Raw genomic sequence first — 19,183 nt, forward strand, 5'->3', positions numbered from 1 at the left:
TTAACCATTGAAGTAGAAAATAAGATCTTGAAAGTGGTGTGATAGTGCAAGGAAATTAGCAAGTATACATGGTGTTGGGAGATCTACGATCGCAGATATTGAAAAAAATCACAGAAACGCAATATTGAAAATTATATACAGAGTGTAGACTCGATGATTTGAGAGGTAATTCTGCTTACAATAGAAAATTTACGTGACTCATCGGTTAAAAAGATAATATTCGATCCTTTGATTTTGAAAGAAACTTGAGTAAATAATGTTCAAGCTAATTGTTCTGTTATTCGAAAATTCCAGTATCTGGCCACTTTCTTTATTAATTCGAACTTCACACGATTTCACACACAAATTAACGTATAAAACTTTTACATTTTAATATTTCGTGTAATATTTCTTTGCGCATAAAGAAAGAAAATTTGTCGAATATAAAAGTCAATATTGTTGGTTTCTGTGATATTTTAATAATAAAGTGATTATCAAGATGCATCTTCGGTTTGCCAGGGCAAGTATCTCAACGTGTTTTCACATTCGTTATCTGTTGTTTTTCACCTTCATTTACTACATTTCCATTTTCATCATTATTTCACTGTTATTTAATAACGAAAAATCAAGCTCCTCCGACAATATATTATTCTACACTTTATAAGATTACTTAGATTAGAAGAATCTATTCACGAAGCATTATTTAAAAAAAAAATCAAACATAAATAAATATTGTCGCCGTTCGAATTGCCAATCGATCCAAGTAGCAGCTGATTTTTTTATTAATTAAAAAATTACTATTAAATTTGGATTTAAATATCTGTCCTCGAAAGAACATCGAAACGACAAACGAATAAGACTGGTCTCTACCCAACGGCACACCGTGAGAAGCAGTCGCGAACAAGTGCCAGCTCCTCTTGGCGGGAAGCAGACACGTTCCTTGGTCGCATCCTTGAAACGAGCGATAATCGAAAGCACGGGGAGATTTTCGATAAAAAGCAGCACAGCTTTCGAGAGAGGAGAGAAAATTTTTGTATAAAGAACATTACGCGCGACTCGAGATCGCATCCACGTGGTGATACACCGGCGCAGACAGATGGCGAAATAATGGGTTTTCCGGCCGGGTGGCCGGCCGAGACCCGCCTCGAGGCCCGCCAAGATAAAAGCCGCTTCGGCGCCGCTTTGATAAAAAACCGCCACCCGCGTGTGATTATTAAATACCAGGAAACGCGGCCACTTCTTCGAGGCGAAAGGAAAAATAACCATCAAACGTGGTTGATTCGTTCCTCTTTGAATCGAAACTGTATTTACACACAGATTGTACGCATATATTTTTTTCGTCGTTGAAGAATAAAATTTGGCCTTTTCTTTTCTACGTCTCTTCATGGGAAAAATTTGATATTTTATATATACGCGATCTCGATACGAGTGCACGAGTTTCTTTCTCATTTCGTTTCGAATTCTTGCCACTAACCCCCTCTAACACTTGTATTAAATATCTGTATCGTTAGAAATTATTCGTCACGAGAGGGAAAAAATCCGAGTATTCAACAAGCATTGGCGAAAATAAAAGGAAAGTTGCCACACATCGTGCCACTCATGAAAGTATCAACGTTAATCTGACGTGATCGTTTCGCATCGACACGACTAGGTGTTCACCTGTTAATCGGATTTATCTCGTAAGCGTGGCTCTCGCGACAGAACGAATAGCGTCCTCCTCTTCCCCCTTTTTTTCACACTGTACGGAGAGGACGACGACGAAGCTGGAGAAATTAATTCCTCCAACGTTAACGAATGCGATCCCTGGGATAAAATACGGATCGCGGTCCTTTCTAACATTGTTTTCATTCGTCCTCCCCGATATACCGTTCCTCGATCGACTAGTATCCGATTGGATGCATTTGACGACACGAGCGGGCCGTTTGTCTTTAAATTGCCCTGTTTTTCGTCCGTATAGGAATAGGTAGGAAGGAGCGATCGATTGTCGAAGAAATAACGATCGAAGTAAAAGTGTGTGAGTGTAACGTGTTATATTCTTTGATCGTGCGGGAGAAAAGGTGTAACGGAGCTCGCTCACGGCCTTCTTTCTCGCTCGTAGATCAATGTCGCGATTCACGCTCGATTTAACTAACACGATCGTTAAACCGCAAACGACAACCTATCTCCCCGACTTTTTATCATCCCTTTCTCATCAAACTTCTCCATCATTCTCGAAAATCGAACTTGCCATTCTCTTCGATCTCGTTCCATAACTTCGCACCTAGATCAAAGGTCATCGTCCAAAGGAATCGATCTACGAATCATCGATGTCGAGATATCTTCTCATTTTAGAAACGAAAAGACTTCAGGTTAGATTTTCAAGACGATTGAAAAATATTCGCAGATCACCATCCAAATCTATATTTTCATCCGCGTCTAATAAGTCGAATCTATTATTTATTCTGCATTTCTACGATCTAGGTCGAAAAAGTTGGCAAACACGAGCGATCAAATCTACGAATACCATTGCAGGAACGTTATCCTCGTCGAAATCTGGGTCGAAGAAAAATCCGCAAACGGACAATTTGATCTACAAATCCAACAAAGTCTGAAACCTTGGCTCGCGAATATTTTTACACCTGGAAAGTGGAGGGGTGAAAGGTTATCCGGTTATCATCGTTTCTACGATTTCGAGTTGCCTCGAGTCGCCCTCCTCCGATGTATCGGGACCGGTTGCGCGCGTCTCCGGTTTTCTTTTCGGCCAGAAACGTGACGCGAAAATTTATTTCGCCGGTCGACGCCCCGCGGGACCGGTCCCTCGTTTTTCGACGCCCCGGTAAAAGCATTGTCTGTCTCATCGGAACTCTTATCGCGCCTCCTCGATCCGAACGTTTACGAATTGGAACACGCCAACGCGAAGAAAACGTCGCCTCCCTCCCTTTGATAAATGGCCCGGGGATAAATCCAGACGGTGGACGAACTTCTCTCGAGGAGGTGTCTCGTTTATGAAGCGTTTGTTGCTCAACCGGGGTGTTTAATTCAACGCGCGGCTCGAAATGTATCGTTTCGAGTGGGGAACATTTTACGAGAAGTGGTGGAATTTCGTTTTAATAATAAGAGAATTCGATTTAAAAAAAGTTTATCGAATTATTAATTGTTGTATTCGAGTTGAAATTTTATCAACCCCTGTGTTGGAAACGATATAAATCTAGTATAATTTCCTAATAAAACGGAATAAAGGAACTTATTCACAAATTAATATAAATCCCGCTCATTAATTTATTAACAATTCTTGGAAGAAAGTTAAATTTCATACTTGTCTTAAGGAGACGAAAAATAGAATTTTCAATTTGCTGGCGATGGAGGCAATAAGGCAGCAATAACGAGTATCACTATTGGGTATTTGCCAGCGTGCTAACTCAACCACGCCCTCTGTCTGCACCACCTTTAACACGTCCCCCCACTCCTGTCTCGTGAACATTTCGTATCGACGGCACGTACGGTGCCTGTTTGACGAATCGAAATGAACGGCGCGAAATGTTCGTTCCCGGTATACAACCCATTCCCATGAAGCAGGTGTGGAAAACGGGCGAGCAAGGTTGTCTCGAAAGGTTGGTTCAAGGTTGGTCGGTCGGCCGTTCCAGGGAATGAAACAGCGGCAGTGGCGCCAACCTGGCGGCGCTCGCCTGCTCCACGCACTCCTCTCGCTCCGTGGAAATCGCGAGAACACCTAAAAATACGCATCATCGTTTGATTTTTATCTGAAACGACTCGTATCCGTTTGTGGGCTCGTTTCCTCTACGTGGAAACGCCACGCGAGCACATCTCTGCGGGAGTTCAACGTGCTCGCGAGTTGTATATAAAGCCTCTCTCCCCGGGCATTTCTTTTTCCTTCGTCTTCGTCGATACGAGTTCTCGAGGAGATGATAAAAGTAGAATTTTACAAATTGGTTTCTCAAATTTGTATTCTTCCCTCGAGAACGGTTACGCTTTTGCGAGGCGTTAGCATTGTAATGCGGATGACGTAAATGTATGCGTCATGAATGGTTGAGAATAGTATGTTATATATATATATACATATTCCTTTTGCATTGGGTGTATACCAAATGTTGTCATCGGTGTACACGGCCATCTTGGATTTCATTCTGCAACTTTTGTTATGTTAATTCTTAATTCAGAATTAATTATTTTATATTTTATAGAAAAAAATATCGTGAAAATGAAATTCGTTTAATTTCTCGATCATTAAAGTGCGAGTATTTTCTTACTCGATTGTTAATATACCTGTTGACGTTAACGAAAAATATTAAAACTTTTCATCGTTTTCAAACGTTGTGTACACGGCTTAAATAGTGTCAGCGCAAAACGTTGTTTATCGCAGTAACTGTACCGATAATCTCGTCGATTTTACAGATAGAGAGAGAGAGAGGCAAGAAACTTGGAAATGACCGGCGATAATTAGCCGGTTTGTCTCGAGGATGTTTTTTAGCCTCGGCTAGGCTAAACGCACCGTTAGCAGCTACGATTTTTACGTTCCATCGTGTCGGTTAGAGCCTGTTGGAAAGTTGAAGCAACGAGAAAAAAAGTTCTCTCGAAAGCAGAAATTGAGATCGCGCTCTTCGACGTTCCAAGAAGGTTATATCTTATAGCTAGTTATATTCCACGCCATCATGAATTAACCGGTCAGCCTCTTTGTGGCCACTGAGGAAATAAACGGTTCGAGTTAATTCAAACGAGGAGGTTTTTGTCTCAGAAGTGTGAGGAGAAGGAGAAACCGAAAGTTACATGCGTGGAGCAGAAGGTGTTCGCGTGAAAAACGAAATTGAAATTCACAAAAATTCCAATTTTTGGAAATTAAATTTACGTTAGTTGAAGATTTCGATAATTCTGAAAATTCGACGGAATTAACTCGAGAGATTTAACAAGTTTTCAGAATATTTCTGGAATATTTCAAATTTCCAAGTCGGAAAGATGGAAACTTGGAAAATTTAAGAACCTTGAATCTCTTACGTAGAAAAGTTTCGTCATTTAATCAACTTTCACAAAAAGTTTTTCACGAATGAAGATAGCCACTGACACGCGAATCTACTTGTTTACTCTATTCGAAGTAGAATGAATCTCGCTGTTTCTTTCCTCGATCGATGCATCGTATTTCCATCTTCGTTGAAAGTATCGATCGATGGGATTCACGTTGCTGAATACCTCGACGAGAAGATCGGAGAGACGGCGATCGAGAGACTGGAAGATAGACAAAATCGCGTCGTTTATTAATCCTGACTGCTGCAACCATCACGGTTGAAATATTCACCATTCACCTGCCTGGATTCTGAACCATCTGTACAAACGTTTGTGCGATGACGCTTCACTGGAATCGATTCAAAATTTAAAATACATTTGTGGCTTATAAATTTACTAATTAGTTAATTTCAAACAGTGGAGAATCGTTGATTAAACGAAACGAACTAACTATAAGACTTTGAATCTATATTTTACTTTAATTCTTAAAATAAACAACCAAATTCGTCAAAATGAATTTCGTATTTCTTTAAAAATTAAATTGTTACAATTTAGTGATGTAGAAATGTAATTATTTATTTACTTTCGTGATATTGTTTATAATTACAATCGTTTGTATGTGAAATAAGTGCTTCACAGATATTACAGAACGATCGTTCTCTAATTAAAAAGTATCGACGATGAGAAATTCTGAAATTCGTTTGAAAAAAAAAAAATAATATTTCACAAATCTAAACGAATTTAAAATAATTGTATCATCACTCTTATCTTTCTCGAATAATAAAAAAGAGCGATAAAGATAGTAATTGGAAAGTATTTTGATTCGTTTTGATATTGCAACAAATTTTTCTCATCCATAGCTGATAATCGCTCAAAATTGAACGTTATTTTCCGCGCGTTTAACAATTTTACGATACGAATTTCCCGGTCGATGTCAATTATCGTTCGACTATTGAATTCGTAAATCCGTGTCGCGCCGTAAATTTTCGAAAAATCATCGTCCACCTATATCCAATCCCTGTAAATTCATCGAATGACACGATAGATCGATAATCGCGACAACGCTCTGCTCTCTGCACGAACATTAATCAAACTCGTATTAATCTTATCTAATTCTAAATTTTTACGCCGAATTACGAAATGTTTGACGTTTCCAATCATTCTCACAAAACGATTCCAACAGTCTCGAATTAATTCGGTCTCATTTGCCAGGGAAATGATCGTACGCCTATGAAGTTGCATATGAAGTATAAGTACCTTCAATATTAATTAAAATCTTATTGTAATTACGAGTGATCAGAATATTAAGTTGTCTCAAAATTTTATTATAATTTCGGTAATGATTTAAGAAATATTCTTCTAATTTTTCAAAAGCGTATATATTTCTTAGATCTTAGAATTTTTGACGACCCCCTAAATGCAATTAAATATTGCATTAATTTTTCAAAAAATAAATCAAAACCACTTAAAAAGAATAGAATCCAGAAAGGTGGAACTCTGATTTTGAAGAAACGTGTCTGAAAAGTGACCGAAAAATAGATAAATATTACATACACGCGTAACATAATAACACTCGTAAAATTTGCATTTCGTACATGAAATCGAACCTGTCGATCCCGGCATCTCTAACATCACCACAACCCTCTAGTTCCACCAGCCCTTTCCCTCAACCCCTACGGTTAACCCCGCTCCACTCATCACGCTCGATCGGGCGTAAGCCAGTGGCTGTCGTGAAGGATAACTCGGATTTAACGTAACGACTTGGTCCCCTTTCCCAGCCGATCTTCAATCACGTACACAAACCCATCATCGTGTTGCGTGTTCCAGGTCCGGCCGGTTGGACAAGGACGGGAAGGAGAAGCGACGTAGCCACGGTGGTTCCCTCGCCCGATCGGGGAAACGACGGATCTCACTCGCGGAAATCGGTGACGATGAGCTAGCGACACGACGATGAGGAGGATGAAGCAGCGAGTGCTGCTCGCCTGGCCATGGTTGTGGCTGTGGCTGTTCGCGGCCACAGCGGGTTCCCCGTCTTCCGACACCTCCCCGTCGACCACGCTCTCGTCGTCGGCGAGCACCTTGACGAGATCGTTCTCGCCCACCATCCCCACGTCCACGTCCCCCGTGTCCTCGTACACCAACGACGACGGCCAACAATCGTCCCCCCAACCTGACAACGAGTTCCGTTTCACCCTCCCGCTCTACAACGTGTCGATCCCCGAGAACTCGATCGGCAAGACGTACGTGGTCCCCGACGAGAGGATGGGCATAAAGCTCGCGGACGACGCCAATCTCGACATCCGTTTCCGTATAATGAGCGGGGACCGGGACAGATTCTTCAAGGCCGAGGAGCGCACGGTCGGTGACTTTTGCTTCCTGTTGATTCGGACTCGAACCGGTAACGTGGACGTGTTGAACCGCGAGAGGAAGGATCGTTACGTGCTCGAGGTGCGCGCCACCTTGAACAGGAAAGACGACGGGAAGGGCCTGGCCACTGTCCTCGAGGCGGACACCACGGTCGTTGTCACGATCCTCGACACGAACGACTTGAACCCCCTCTTCTACCCGACCGAGTACGAGGCCACCATCACGGAGGACACGCCTATGCATCGAAGCATACTCAGGGTGATCGCCGAGGACGCCGATCTCGGCAGGAACGGGGAGATTTATTACAGCTTGGCCGAGGAGACCGATCAGTTCGCCGTTCACCCGGTCAGCGGGGTGATAACGCTCACCAGGCCGCTCAGGTAGGTCGAGAGAGAAATATCGGGTTGTTCGGAAAGTAATTTGTTCTTACCTTTTGCATCTTGTTACGTCGCACGCGAAAAATAGAACCGCACGGGATCGAACGAATTTTTCAAAATGTATAACAACAAATACGTAATTCAACTAGCGACACTCGTGCGAAGAAACGAAATTACATTCGAAGAACAACCCGATATTCTCTCCTTTCATTAAATTTCGTTCCGTTCGACGAGAATAGAGAAGTGATTTTGTTCAACGCTTCTCTCGTCCATCATCCAGATACTCGGAGCGAGCGATCCACGAACTGGTGGTGCTGGCGAAGGACCGCGGTGCCCTGTTTCGGGGCAGCAGCAGAGCGAGCACGGCAAAGGTGACGATCAAGGTGCGCCAGGTGAACCTGCACTCGCCCGAGATCTACGTGCACCACCTGCCGGACATCGTGGAGCACTCGAACGCTGACATCTACGCGATCGTGCGGGTGATCGACAACGACGAAGGGATACACGGTCAGATCGCCAGCCTGGACATCGTGGGCGGCGACCCGGCCGGCCACTTCAGAGTGCGGCCGGCCGGCGGGCCGCACTCGGGGGAGTACAACATCGAGGTGTTGCACCTGTTGGACCGGGAAACGGCGACACAGGGTTACAACTTGACGCTTCGAGCGATGGATCGAGGGATCCCTCAACGCTTCAGCTACAAATTCGTGCCCGTCCACCTGGCCGATCTGAACGACAACGCCCCGGTGTTCAGCCGGGAGATCTACGAGGTGAAGGTGCCCGAGACGGCGCCCATAAACACGCCCGTGATCCAGCTGAAGGTGACGGACGCGGACGAGGGGAGGAACGCGCTGGTGTTCCTCGAGATCGTGGGCGGGAACGAGGGTGGCGAGTTCCACGTGAACGCGGAGACGGGAATGTTGTACACGGCCGTGAACCTGGACGCCGAGAAGAAGGCGTTCTACACCCTGACCGTGTCGGCGGTGGATCAGGGGAACGCGGGGACGAGGAAGCAATCGTCGGCCAAGGTGAAGATCAACGTGGTGGACACGAACGACAACGATCCGACGTTCGAGCAATCGGAGATGGAGGTGTGGATCGACGAAAACGAGCCGGCCGGCACCTCGGTCGTGAAGATCACAGCGAAGGATCGTGACTCGGGCGAGAACGCGTACATCTCGTACAGCATCGACAACATCCAGAAGGTGCCGTTCGAGATCGACCACTTCTCGGGCATCGTGAGGACGAAACAGGTGCTCGACTACGAGACCATGAAGAGGGAGTACTTGTTGCACGTGCGGGTGAGCGACTGGGGCATGCCCTTCAGGCGGCAGGCCGAGATGCGGCTGCACGTGAAGGTGCGCGACGTGAACGACAACAGGCCCCAGTTCGAGAGGATCGATTGCACCGGCCACGTGCCGAGATACGTGTCGATCGGGTCCGAGATCATCACCGTCTCGGCCATCGACTTCGACGCGGGCAACATCATCAGTTATCGGATCGTCTCGGGCAACGAGGACGGCTGCTTCGCCCTCGACTCGGCGAGCGGCGTGCTCTCCGTCGCCTGCGACCTGTCCGACGTCAAGGTGGCCGAGCGCGTGGTCAACGTGACGGCCACGGACGGCTCCCACTTCGCGGACGTGAACCCTGTCCACATGCATCTGGTGAACGCGAAGAGGAACCTGGGCTCGCAGGCTAGGATACTGTCGGATCAGAGCGGAGCTTTCGAGTGTCGGGACACGGGTGTCGCCCGCCGTTTGACCGAGGCAATCGCGGCCGCCGAGAGGAACAACATGCCCTCCAAGGACGACGAGTACGCCCTGACGCCGAGCAGATACGGCGAGAACGTGCACGCCCCCGAGTTCGTCGATTTCCCCAGCGAGATAAAGGCGAACGAGTCGGTGAGGATAGGGACGACCCTGGTCAGGATCCGCGCCAGGGACAAGGATCTGGACTACAACGGAAAATTGGTGTTCTGCGTGTCGGGCGGGGATCGGGACTCGGTGTTCAAGATCGACCCCGACACGGGCGATCTGAACGTGATCGGTTACCTGGACAGGGAACGGGAGAGCGAGTACTTCCTGAACATCAGCGTGTACGACTTGGGCAAGCCTCAGAAGTCCGCCTCGAGGATGCTCCCGATCACGATCCTCGACGTGAACGACAACGCGCCCAGGTTCGACAAGTCTCTGGCCAGCTTTCGCATCTCGGAGACGGCTTTGAACGGGACGAACGTGTGGCGGGCGAACGCGAGCGACGCCGATCTGGGCGAGAACGCCCGGGTCACGTACTCCCTGGTGACCGAGACGAACGACTTCCGGGTGGACCCTGTCACCGGCGTGCTCACCGTTTTCGGCAGGTTGGACAGGGAACGGCAGGATGTGTACGAGCTGAGGATACGGGCGCAGGACAACGGGGGCAAGGGGGCGGACGCGCCGCCCCTCTACTCGGACGCTTTGGTCAGGGTGATGGTGGACGACGTGAACGACAACGCGCCCACCTTCGCGTTGTCCAGCTACACGGTGAAGATCCGCGAGGACGTGCCCGTGTGGACGGTGGTCGCGGTCGTGGACGCGACGGACCCGGACGAGGGCGGTGGGGGCGACGTGGAGTACTTCCTGTCCGACGCCATGGAGAGCGAGGGCTACTTCAAGGTGGACAAGGTGTCGGGCACCATCAGGATCACCCAGAGCTTGGACTTCGAGGAACGGCAGATGCACACGTTGACGATAGTGGCGAGGGACAGGGGCGAGCCATCCCTCTCCTCCGAGACCATGGTCATCATCGACGTGGTGGACGTGAACGAGAACGCGCACGCCCCCGTCTTCGACGATTTCGTCGTTTCCGCGAGTGTGTTCGAGAACCAACCTGTCGGCACCCTGGTCACCACTGTCCGCGCCAAGGACGCCGATCCCCTGGGCGGGGACTCGAGGATCGGATACACCATACGTGGAGGGGACGGGATCGGGATTTTCTCCATCGACAACGAAGGTGAGCCAATTGTCGTCTTTTATCTAGAAATCGTTTGCTGTCGACCCTTTGCACTCGTATTTACATTTAAGAAGATCACCAATCAAGAGTGCCTAGAATGTAATTATATTATACATATATATATATATATATGTGTGTGTACATTAGTAAATATAATGTAAGATGGCGATTGTATGGCGACATACGAGTGCAAAGGGTTAAGAAGTGTATCTTAATTCGACTCGAGTGGATTAATTAAACTTAACGCGGCGATGTACTAAAAATTAGAAAGAAAGAACAAAAATTTTCTAATGAATGAAACTACGTGCGCGTGAATAATAAAGAAAAAAAGGGGGAGGCAGGAGGGGAAGAGATCGGTTTGATTGGATTTCTCGCGTTTATCTGTAGGATATTGTACGGAATACGAGGGTTGCCCCGCTTATGAATAGTATCGAGCTTAATTGAGTACGGTTAATTTATGGGTTTACGAAGAGAACCCTGTTGCTGAAAGCTGTCCGCTCCCTGTCCACCAACAATTTTGCGATGCCAATAAATTTCCATTATTGCACGGGATTAAGGGTAATCGGATGAAAAAGTTAAATATTGTCGCGCCATGTTGCTGATCGTTAATATTCTTCCATCCGTTTTATTCTCGCTTTTACCAGCCCACCCATCCCCGTGTTAGTCTCGATTTTCACGTGTTCGCAACTTTTCTTTTTTCTTTTTTTACGGTAAAGTAAACGAGTGTGAAAATAACAATGAATCCGAGCGGGGAATTATCTTTATTGAATTAATTAATTTCGATTCGAATTAATATCGCGATACGTACGAATAGCTCTTCCTTATAACGAATCGTTTTAATTATTTTAATTATTACCAATTAATTGTATAAAAATTATTATCCTACTTAATTTGATCGTAGCTGCACGACAAGCTGTTTAATAAAATTAGCGATCTCGTTGAAAAAGCAATAAATATTAAAATAATGAGATAAAAATTCTCGATTACGATTCATTCGATCGAAAGAACAAGGTTGCTTGTTCGCTTTTTTTAAAAAGCGCGCCTTCCGATGATGATCCATCCAGTTGTCGAGGCTGTCGTTTGCATATTAATCTTTTTCCACCATCAACTTCTCCCCTTGGCGTCAATGGCCAATTTAAATTCGTTTCTTCCCGAAATTTCACGCGGGAAACTCCTCTTTTTTTTTCACCCCTGTCTTCTCGACCGGAAATGGTCGACAGCTAGGCGGTTCGAACACTTGCATGAAAATGTTACTCGAGTTTCCCGCGCGCTTTTAGACACCAACTTTTGTATAATGCGTTGAATTCGGTTAGAAAGTTCTCGAAAGTTTCTCTCTCGGTTCTGATTTTGACAGTTTCACGGTTGTGCAGAGTTTGCGAATACCGGTTCGGGAAAAGAAACTTGTAATGGTATTTCTTTGTGCTTGTTCGACCGTGCTAGTATAAATGCTAAGTCCCTTGTTCGGGGATATTTTCTCTTGCCTTTGTATATAAGGTTTTGTAATGCAACTGCAGATGCAGGGTATCAAATTTTTTTCCTTTCTTTCAAAATTTTTCAATTAAAATGTAAAATACCGGCAAAGGATTTTTTATCCTTGCGTGGAATCCAATCGTGTTAGATTGTACGATACGAAAAAAGAATGTAATGGAAAAAAAACGTTAGTCATTTTTATCAATTACATGATTTTATAGTTAAATGGTCGTGACAATTTTAAAACAGGAGGGGGAAAAAAAAAAATTGATCGAAAATTAGTAAAGTAAAATCACTTAAATTCTCTCTTCTCTGCCATGACTCAACTACTGATAGAAAGATCGAAAAGAAAGTAAGAAAAACAAGACTCACTCAAGTAATTAACCAAACTAACTAACCGATCCCTCTCAATTACTCAACATTCAATCACTGACACTGAGAAAAGAACAAATACGGCTAATTCAACAGGTCAATCGACCCCTCACTATCCCCCTTTTCCCCCCTCCAAAAATCGGTCCGAAACGAGACCCTGTCTTCTTCTCAAAACGATCCCGCCATTTCCGCTCGGCTTCGATTGGAAGTAAGCGTCGAGCTGGCTAAAAAAACGATACTTTAAAATCAGGGTTCAGGAGCCGTGACAACGGCACCAATTTATTCCTCCACTTTTTTCCCCCGTCCCCCGCTTAGCCGCCTCCACTTTGCTCGTTTCCCGCCCTCTGTGTCGTCGTCGATCGATCAAAAAAAAAAAAAAAAAGGAAAGGAAACGAAAAACAAAGGCGGAAGAAGAGAAATGAACGAGCGAGAGGAATGAAAAGAAAGGAGAGAGAGAGAGAGAGAGAGAGAGAGAGAATGGAAAGAAAAAAAAAAATAAACGCGAGTTGTTCACCGCTTTTTACATCCGACAGTGAAGCGTCGATGGTTCGTGGCACAGGTCCAAAACGAAGTTACATCGTCGCGGCCCATTAAATACCGACGCAGCGGGTTTAATTGAATTATGAGGGGGGGAGGGGGGGACTCGCGACGATTTCTTTTTTTTTTTTTTTTTTCCCCCTTTTTTTTCATTCCAGGATCTGACCGCGCATTAAATTCCAACCGCGTTCTCCTTTCACCGCGGAAACCGACTCGAGAAATGGCGCGTCATCCCGTTTAATAGTTGATCTCTTCTCGATTCGATCGAGCTTGTTCCAGTCGCTTTAATCGCGTGGAGTAACTTTTGCTTCCTTTTCTTTCTTTTTTTTTTTTTTTTTCTCTTCTCTCGTTTTGTCGGTTAGATTCGAAAAAAGGGAAGAAGAGCGCGAGTACGACGTAGGTCATTTTTGCGGTTCTCTTTGGTTAATTGGCTAGGATGGGAATGGATAGATTTCCAGGTAAAGGAGAAACGAGATTTTGTGTTATTCCGAAATATGTTGTTTCAAACATTTCGATCTGTTAAAAGTAAATATTAAACAAGAGCTTATTGAATATATATCGAATAAAACGTGGCTAAAATTCGGAGATATTATTTGAAAAATATTTTCTTTAATTGAGTGCTATGTACTTAAAAAAAAAAAAAGAAAAAGAAATAATACAATTTTCTTAACATTTCCTCCTTAACGACGATAATTTAAATCTCGTATTTCCATTCTAAATTCGAAAAGAAAATTAGAAAAAATTTCGAAACGCTTCTCAAAGACTATTCATAACCACATATCTCTCACAGATCTCTTAAGAAAACTCGAGCCAACCAAATTGCTTCGTGGATATTCTCTCAAAATCAATCTCCTTTTCCATTTTTCGTAAACGAGACTTGCAAAAGACATAAGACATTTATCGTATCACGAGGCTGCGTATACTTGTTTCCTCTTTTCCATCATGATCTATTTACTAATGGCCAGCCGGTGGTTGAGATTGGCGGGGAACGATTGTCGGTTGCACGGCTATAAATCGGGCGGCGTGACGTTTCGATTCCAGTCGTACATTTCGCGCGATAAAATATACACAGATTGGAAGTTGGAAAAAATACAGTGGGCATCGTCCCATGCTTTAGTCACGATCGACGAGTTTCCATCGTTCGATGGAACAGAATGCGCGCACCGTTCTCTCTCTCTCTCCCTCTCCCTCTCTTTCTCTCTCTGTTCGAGTGCACCCCGTGGCTCTTGGGCTCCCTTTGCGTGTAAGGTGAGCTTGTTCGAATGATCCGTGTAATAAAGTGGAACAGTGTTGATATTGGTATTGGTGGGGATGTAGACGAGGGAAGATTCAAATATTCCGCGTGTCCTGTGGCGGATGATAAAAATAGTTGAATGGAAATGATTCTTTGATCTCTGGATGCGTGCTCTAACCTTTCCAAACAAGAGCGTTTCAAATATTCAAACGCTGTTATTCTTAAATTGTATTTGAGAAGGTTACGAATTGAACTAAAATACTGTAAAATTAAATATATTCATGATATACGAATTCTTCCAAACTATCTTTCATTTCGATGAATAATTCGCGTAATGCACGAAACGAAATAATTTCTCGAATAATCGTTCTTTGAAGATTACTCTTCGAGAAATGCCAATTACAACGTAAGTTCGTTCACCCTGCGTACGTATGCAAGTCGGCCAAGTATTCGCGCGGAAGTTTTGGCGCGCTGTGTCCGGAGTTCGTGCGCGGGGGTTGTATCGATCTCCCGTCGAGCAAAAATAATACATTGTCAGTGGTATGCATATTCAGCCTGTGTAAATATTCATAAGTCTTGTCGATGTGCTGCCTCGATATTGGTGTGCAAATCTCTCGAGCCAAGGAAGAGAGGATATTTCGTTGCGAGACCACCATCATTAGATTCGAAAAAACCTAGAATCTTTCGTTGGCCAATCTTTCTTTCGAAAACGCAATTGTTGCTCGCCCCGTCGCGTTCGATTTTTCGAATTCGAATTTTTTTTTTGGGAGGGGGAGAGAACTATACGCGAAGTTCGTTGTTTATTCCCGAGCAAACGATACGACGACGCGAGTGTTGATTAAACTCCAGAATCGAGAATTAATCGAAGCCGTCGAGTGACGTTGCTGAATGGAAAATAAAATTTTTACCAATATAACTGAGGTTTGTTTTATTCTTCAATTTTTTATTTTTTATAACCAATGCCAGGAAACTTTAACCGAAAATTGCAATTTTTAGAATAGAAAACGATCCTCCGCTAAAGGACGGACAACGAGTTCGTCATTTTTCCAAAAGATGCGCCCCTCGATAAAAAAACGTTGTATTCGTTTTCCAACGCTACACGAGCTTCGTGGTGGTCGTATTCAGGCGGTAATATCGGACAGGCGTATGCACAGTATAATAGTGCACGTACGCTTTATTAATGGACTAACGCCGGTGGAGGCACGGGCGACAAAGTGGACAGCGGAACGGCGCGTTAGCTCGTTTGCCGGAAAACCTGCGTGGAAGCCTGCCGCCGGGTTTCGCGCCAGTTTTCTATGGCGATCGGGGTTTAACCGCATTTTCCTCGCGGTGGTGACCGGGTAAACCGCGTCACGGCAAATTTAGCGTATCGTAGGCAGGGTGACGTCGTTCGCTATCAACGAACCGTTCAAACGAACCCCCGACTAACGAGTATCCACGTCGTTGTCCATCGCGGTGTAATCTTCCGTGTCCGTGGAATTGGCGATCGTTGCGCTTCTCGACTCGGTGTACACGATGTATGGTTTTGAATTGGATTCGCGGCTCTTTTAGAAATTTAGGATATTTGGAGATTTTTGAAGATGTTTGAAGACGCTTGTTACGTACGTTTGGTTGTTCGATGTATAAGTGTAAGTTTTGGTGGTTTTATGTATTAATGTTGATATTGAAATCGGAAGATGAGCGACGAGAAAAGATGACAAATTACACGAATTAAAATAATTATCGTTACATTGATATTCCATTTATATGAATCTGTCGTGTGAGTACATAATTTATCTATTGGTCGTATTTGATTTCAATATCGACGAATTAATTCTTTTTATTAACTATTAACCTTGCCTTACGATTCAAGTTTCCAATAGCGCGTCCAATCCATAAACGCGAAGAATGTCGGTCCAAGTTTCGAAGTTGTTCGAATCACACGTGTCTTTTGATACGCGAATCCATGTATAAAGTACGATTAATTTTATTTTGCAATATGCTTAATAAATAATTATTATCAATGAAATTCATCGAACAAGAACGATTTATCATCTTGAAGTGAATAATTTTTATTAAAATTTCTAAATAAACGCATATTATCGTTAACGTCTTGATAAAATTTACAAAAATTTAATAATCCTCGATCGTGTGCTATTTTTCAAAGCATATCGGTACATGCAATGTAACTTTACATGTATTCAGAAAGTAAAATATTTGAAGTATTCATAAAATCACTTTTTGCGATGTCATCAACAACCTTCAAGAAAATATACCTGTTGTAAATATAAGCGTTCGTATCATTTTACAAATAAAGAAACGAAATAATAATAATAATAATAATAATAATAATTCCGCCTGTTCTCGAACGTTTCGTATTCGTATGCGTTTGCACGGAAAGAAGGAAGCGAAGGAACCGCGTTCCAACGGCGTTGTCCACGAGGAATTCTTCGAATGCTCGTGTGTAATGGATCACCGGCCTTATCGTGGCGGAGCGAATCGTGGCGGACCTTTTGCCTCCGGGACGGTAACTTGCCGCGGCTCGAGAAAAAGAGGACACGTCCCCGGCCGGGCGAGAGGTGGATAGGTCAACCGTTTCCGGATACCGATTCATCTGGTTGAAATTACGCCGCGACAAACCCTCTCGTTCGGATCGTAATGCGTGGATCTCGGCGCGTGTCGAGAGAGTAAAATACGAATCGTATCCCTCGAAAAGAGGGACGATCGAGATTCAGGAATAATTGGTGGAAGAGTGGTTCGATTGATTTCAAAGAATTTTTCTCGGTGATGGTGATCTGTGTTTATAAAAATTCTAACGAATTTCTAATTTATATGGCTATCTTGCTGAAAGATCGTATTATTTAAAGAAAATAATTCTGAGAAAAAAGAAATCGTTCTAATCGTTCGTTTCTTAATCCAAAATATTAATTTATCAAAAATTTTATCTAGAATAATTATGAAAAGAGACGATGCATTATTGGGCTGATACAATACGTGTCTGGATTAAAAAAAAGTGTTTGACAATGGCACAAGAAAGAATCACCGAATTAAAAAAAAAAAAAAGAAAAATCTCGAAAGCCGTCTCGAAAGGCTCAAATCTCGAACGGATTTAATTAATACTCGCACTCGACGAATAATAATCGTAGGCCGTGATACGTCGTCCCTTACAACGATGTCGAGAGAGGAGGAAGAAGTCCCCTCCTCCCCATCGATGCGGCAAAAATCCAATTTAATCGACGAGTGGCACACACATGGTACACACACACACACACACACACACACGTATATATATATATATATTCGTAGAGGCAGCAGCAACTCGTGAATTATACCAGACATAACGATCGTGCCCGCCCTAAATTACCTCTATCGACAAACGGGATGTTTTTATTCCTCCTCGAACGAAAGTCGTTTCGTTCGACTATGCACGACCGCGTTATTCCGTGATATTGGACGATCTATCCGATCCTGTTCCCAAGAAAACGAATATAACGCGGTGAACGATACATTTTATACATTGCGTTTCGACCCTTCCTTACTTTAATTTTAACGTTCGATTCAGGGTTTAGAACGCTCGTTAAGAAGATCGTCAAGATCGGATTTTTCCTTTTTCTGTGTTTCTTGTTGCACTTTGTGTAAGTTCTATATCGAGCTTCTTGCATAAAAATGTAAAGATGAAGAAAATTCTATCGATAAATTCCTAAGAAATATGAAAATCTTTTTAAGAATTGATCGACGCACGATGCTCGTCCCTGCGAATATAAATTCGGCAAAATTTGCTATATTAAAAATATTTTTAAAGTTCGGTGAGGTATCGTCGTTTAAGAGCTACCTTGCTCAAACGCGAAACTTGAAACGCAGGAACGAAATTTCGTTTGTAGATTTTTGCGAGAAAGTTTCTTTTTAATTTCCCTTTGAAACATTAATGATCGTTTAATGGAGACCGCCTTTGACTCGGGCGCGGACTTACGGGGGAAGTGGTACTGCAGGCAAATTAGTAGAGACGGTAAAAAACATTCTTTGAGTGGGGAACTGGACAAGATTCGTGTGCTGGCATCCGCTAAGCCCTGCTTAAATATTGTGCTAGAATTAACAGTGCCGAGTGTCGAGCTGGTGGAACAACTCGCAGTGGACAATATGGCCGCATGATTCGAAAGACTTGGATCTGCTTCTTTGCGCCTGATCATATGTGACCTGTTATTATTTTAAATATTATTACTTTTTTCCTTTTTTTTATTCGATCGCTTTAGAAGCCGATTTCTCATATCGTTTTTTTTCTCTCGTTTTAATTTTTATTGGAAAATCTTTATCGAATTTTATTTTATCGACAGAGATGGTGGCGGTACATTTTCCACGCTTTAATTTCCTTTTAATTATTCCATGATAATTCTATTTAGAAAAGAGTGGTGCTATTTGATTGCAAATACGAGATGAAAATTTTCTCGGTGAGATAGTTGCCATTTACACGTTTTTCAATTAATTTTAATTTTCCCGGCGCCAATTGAATTTTCGATATTCCCTCTTCCTTTATAAGATTATGCACGAGAAAGGAAAACGAGAATTTTCTTTCCCCGCTTTAACTTCTTTTCGGGCCCATTAAAGATGCGTTCCACGTTCCGACCTTTTCGTCAAAGATCCGCCAATTCACTTTCATTTTCGTACGTTCGTTAATTTCCAAGCCGTGGCAGACGAGAGGTTGTATAAACGTTTAATAAACGGTTATCAACGGTTAATTGATTAAATGCGTTAACCGAAACGACGAAATAACTCCCGTTTCAACGTTACTCGAGTCTTGAAAGAAGTGAAACTCAATTGATAAAAAAAATTGTCTCGTATTCGTATGAATTTCGCAATTTAAAACTGATTTATCATCGAGGGCTTGATA

The 19,183-nt window shown here is 43.5% G+C and overlaps 1 protein-coding gene across 8 annotated transcripts in view; it reads left to right on the plus strand.

Moving 5' to 3' along the window:
* The window catches only part of kug (FAT atypical cadherin kugelei), a 493,364-nt gene that overhangs the window by 147,723 nt on the left and 326,458 nt on the right, over positions 1–19,183 (plus strand). For all 8 annotated transcript variants that reach the window (XR_015292967.1, XM_086911134.1, XM_086911128.1 and 5 more), the window contains exons 2-3: positions 6,802–7,721; positions 7,999–10,706. Coding sequence is in view for 7 of the 8 variants with exons in the window: in XM_086911134.1 (XP_086767260.1) it covers positions 6,925–7,721; positions 7,999–10,706 (3,505 nt within the window). In the remaining variant the exon portion in view is untranslated. The remainder of the gene's footprint in view (positions 1–6,801; positions 7,722–7,998; positions 10,707–19,183) is intronic.

The sequence above is a fragment of the Apis florea genome, unplaced genomic scaffold (assembly GCF_048593485.1).
Source record: "Apis florea isolate Af1SG1 unplaced genomic scaffold, ASM4859348v1 contig_3203_pilon, whole genome shotgun sequence".
NCBI lineage: Eukaryota > Metazoa > Arthropoda > Insecta > Hymenoptera > Apidae > Apis > Apis florea.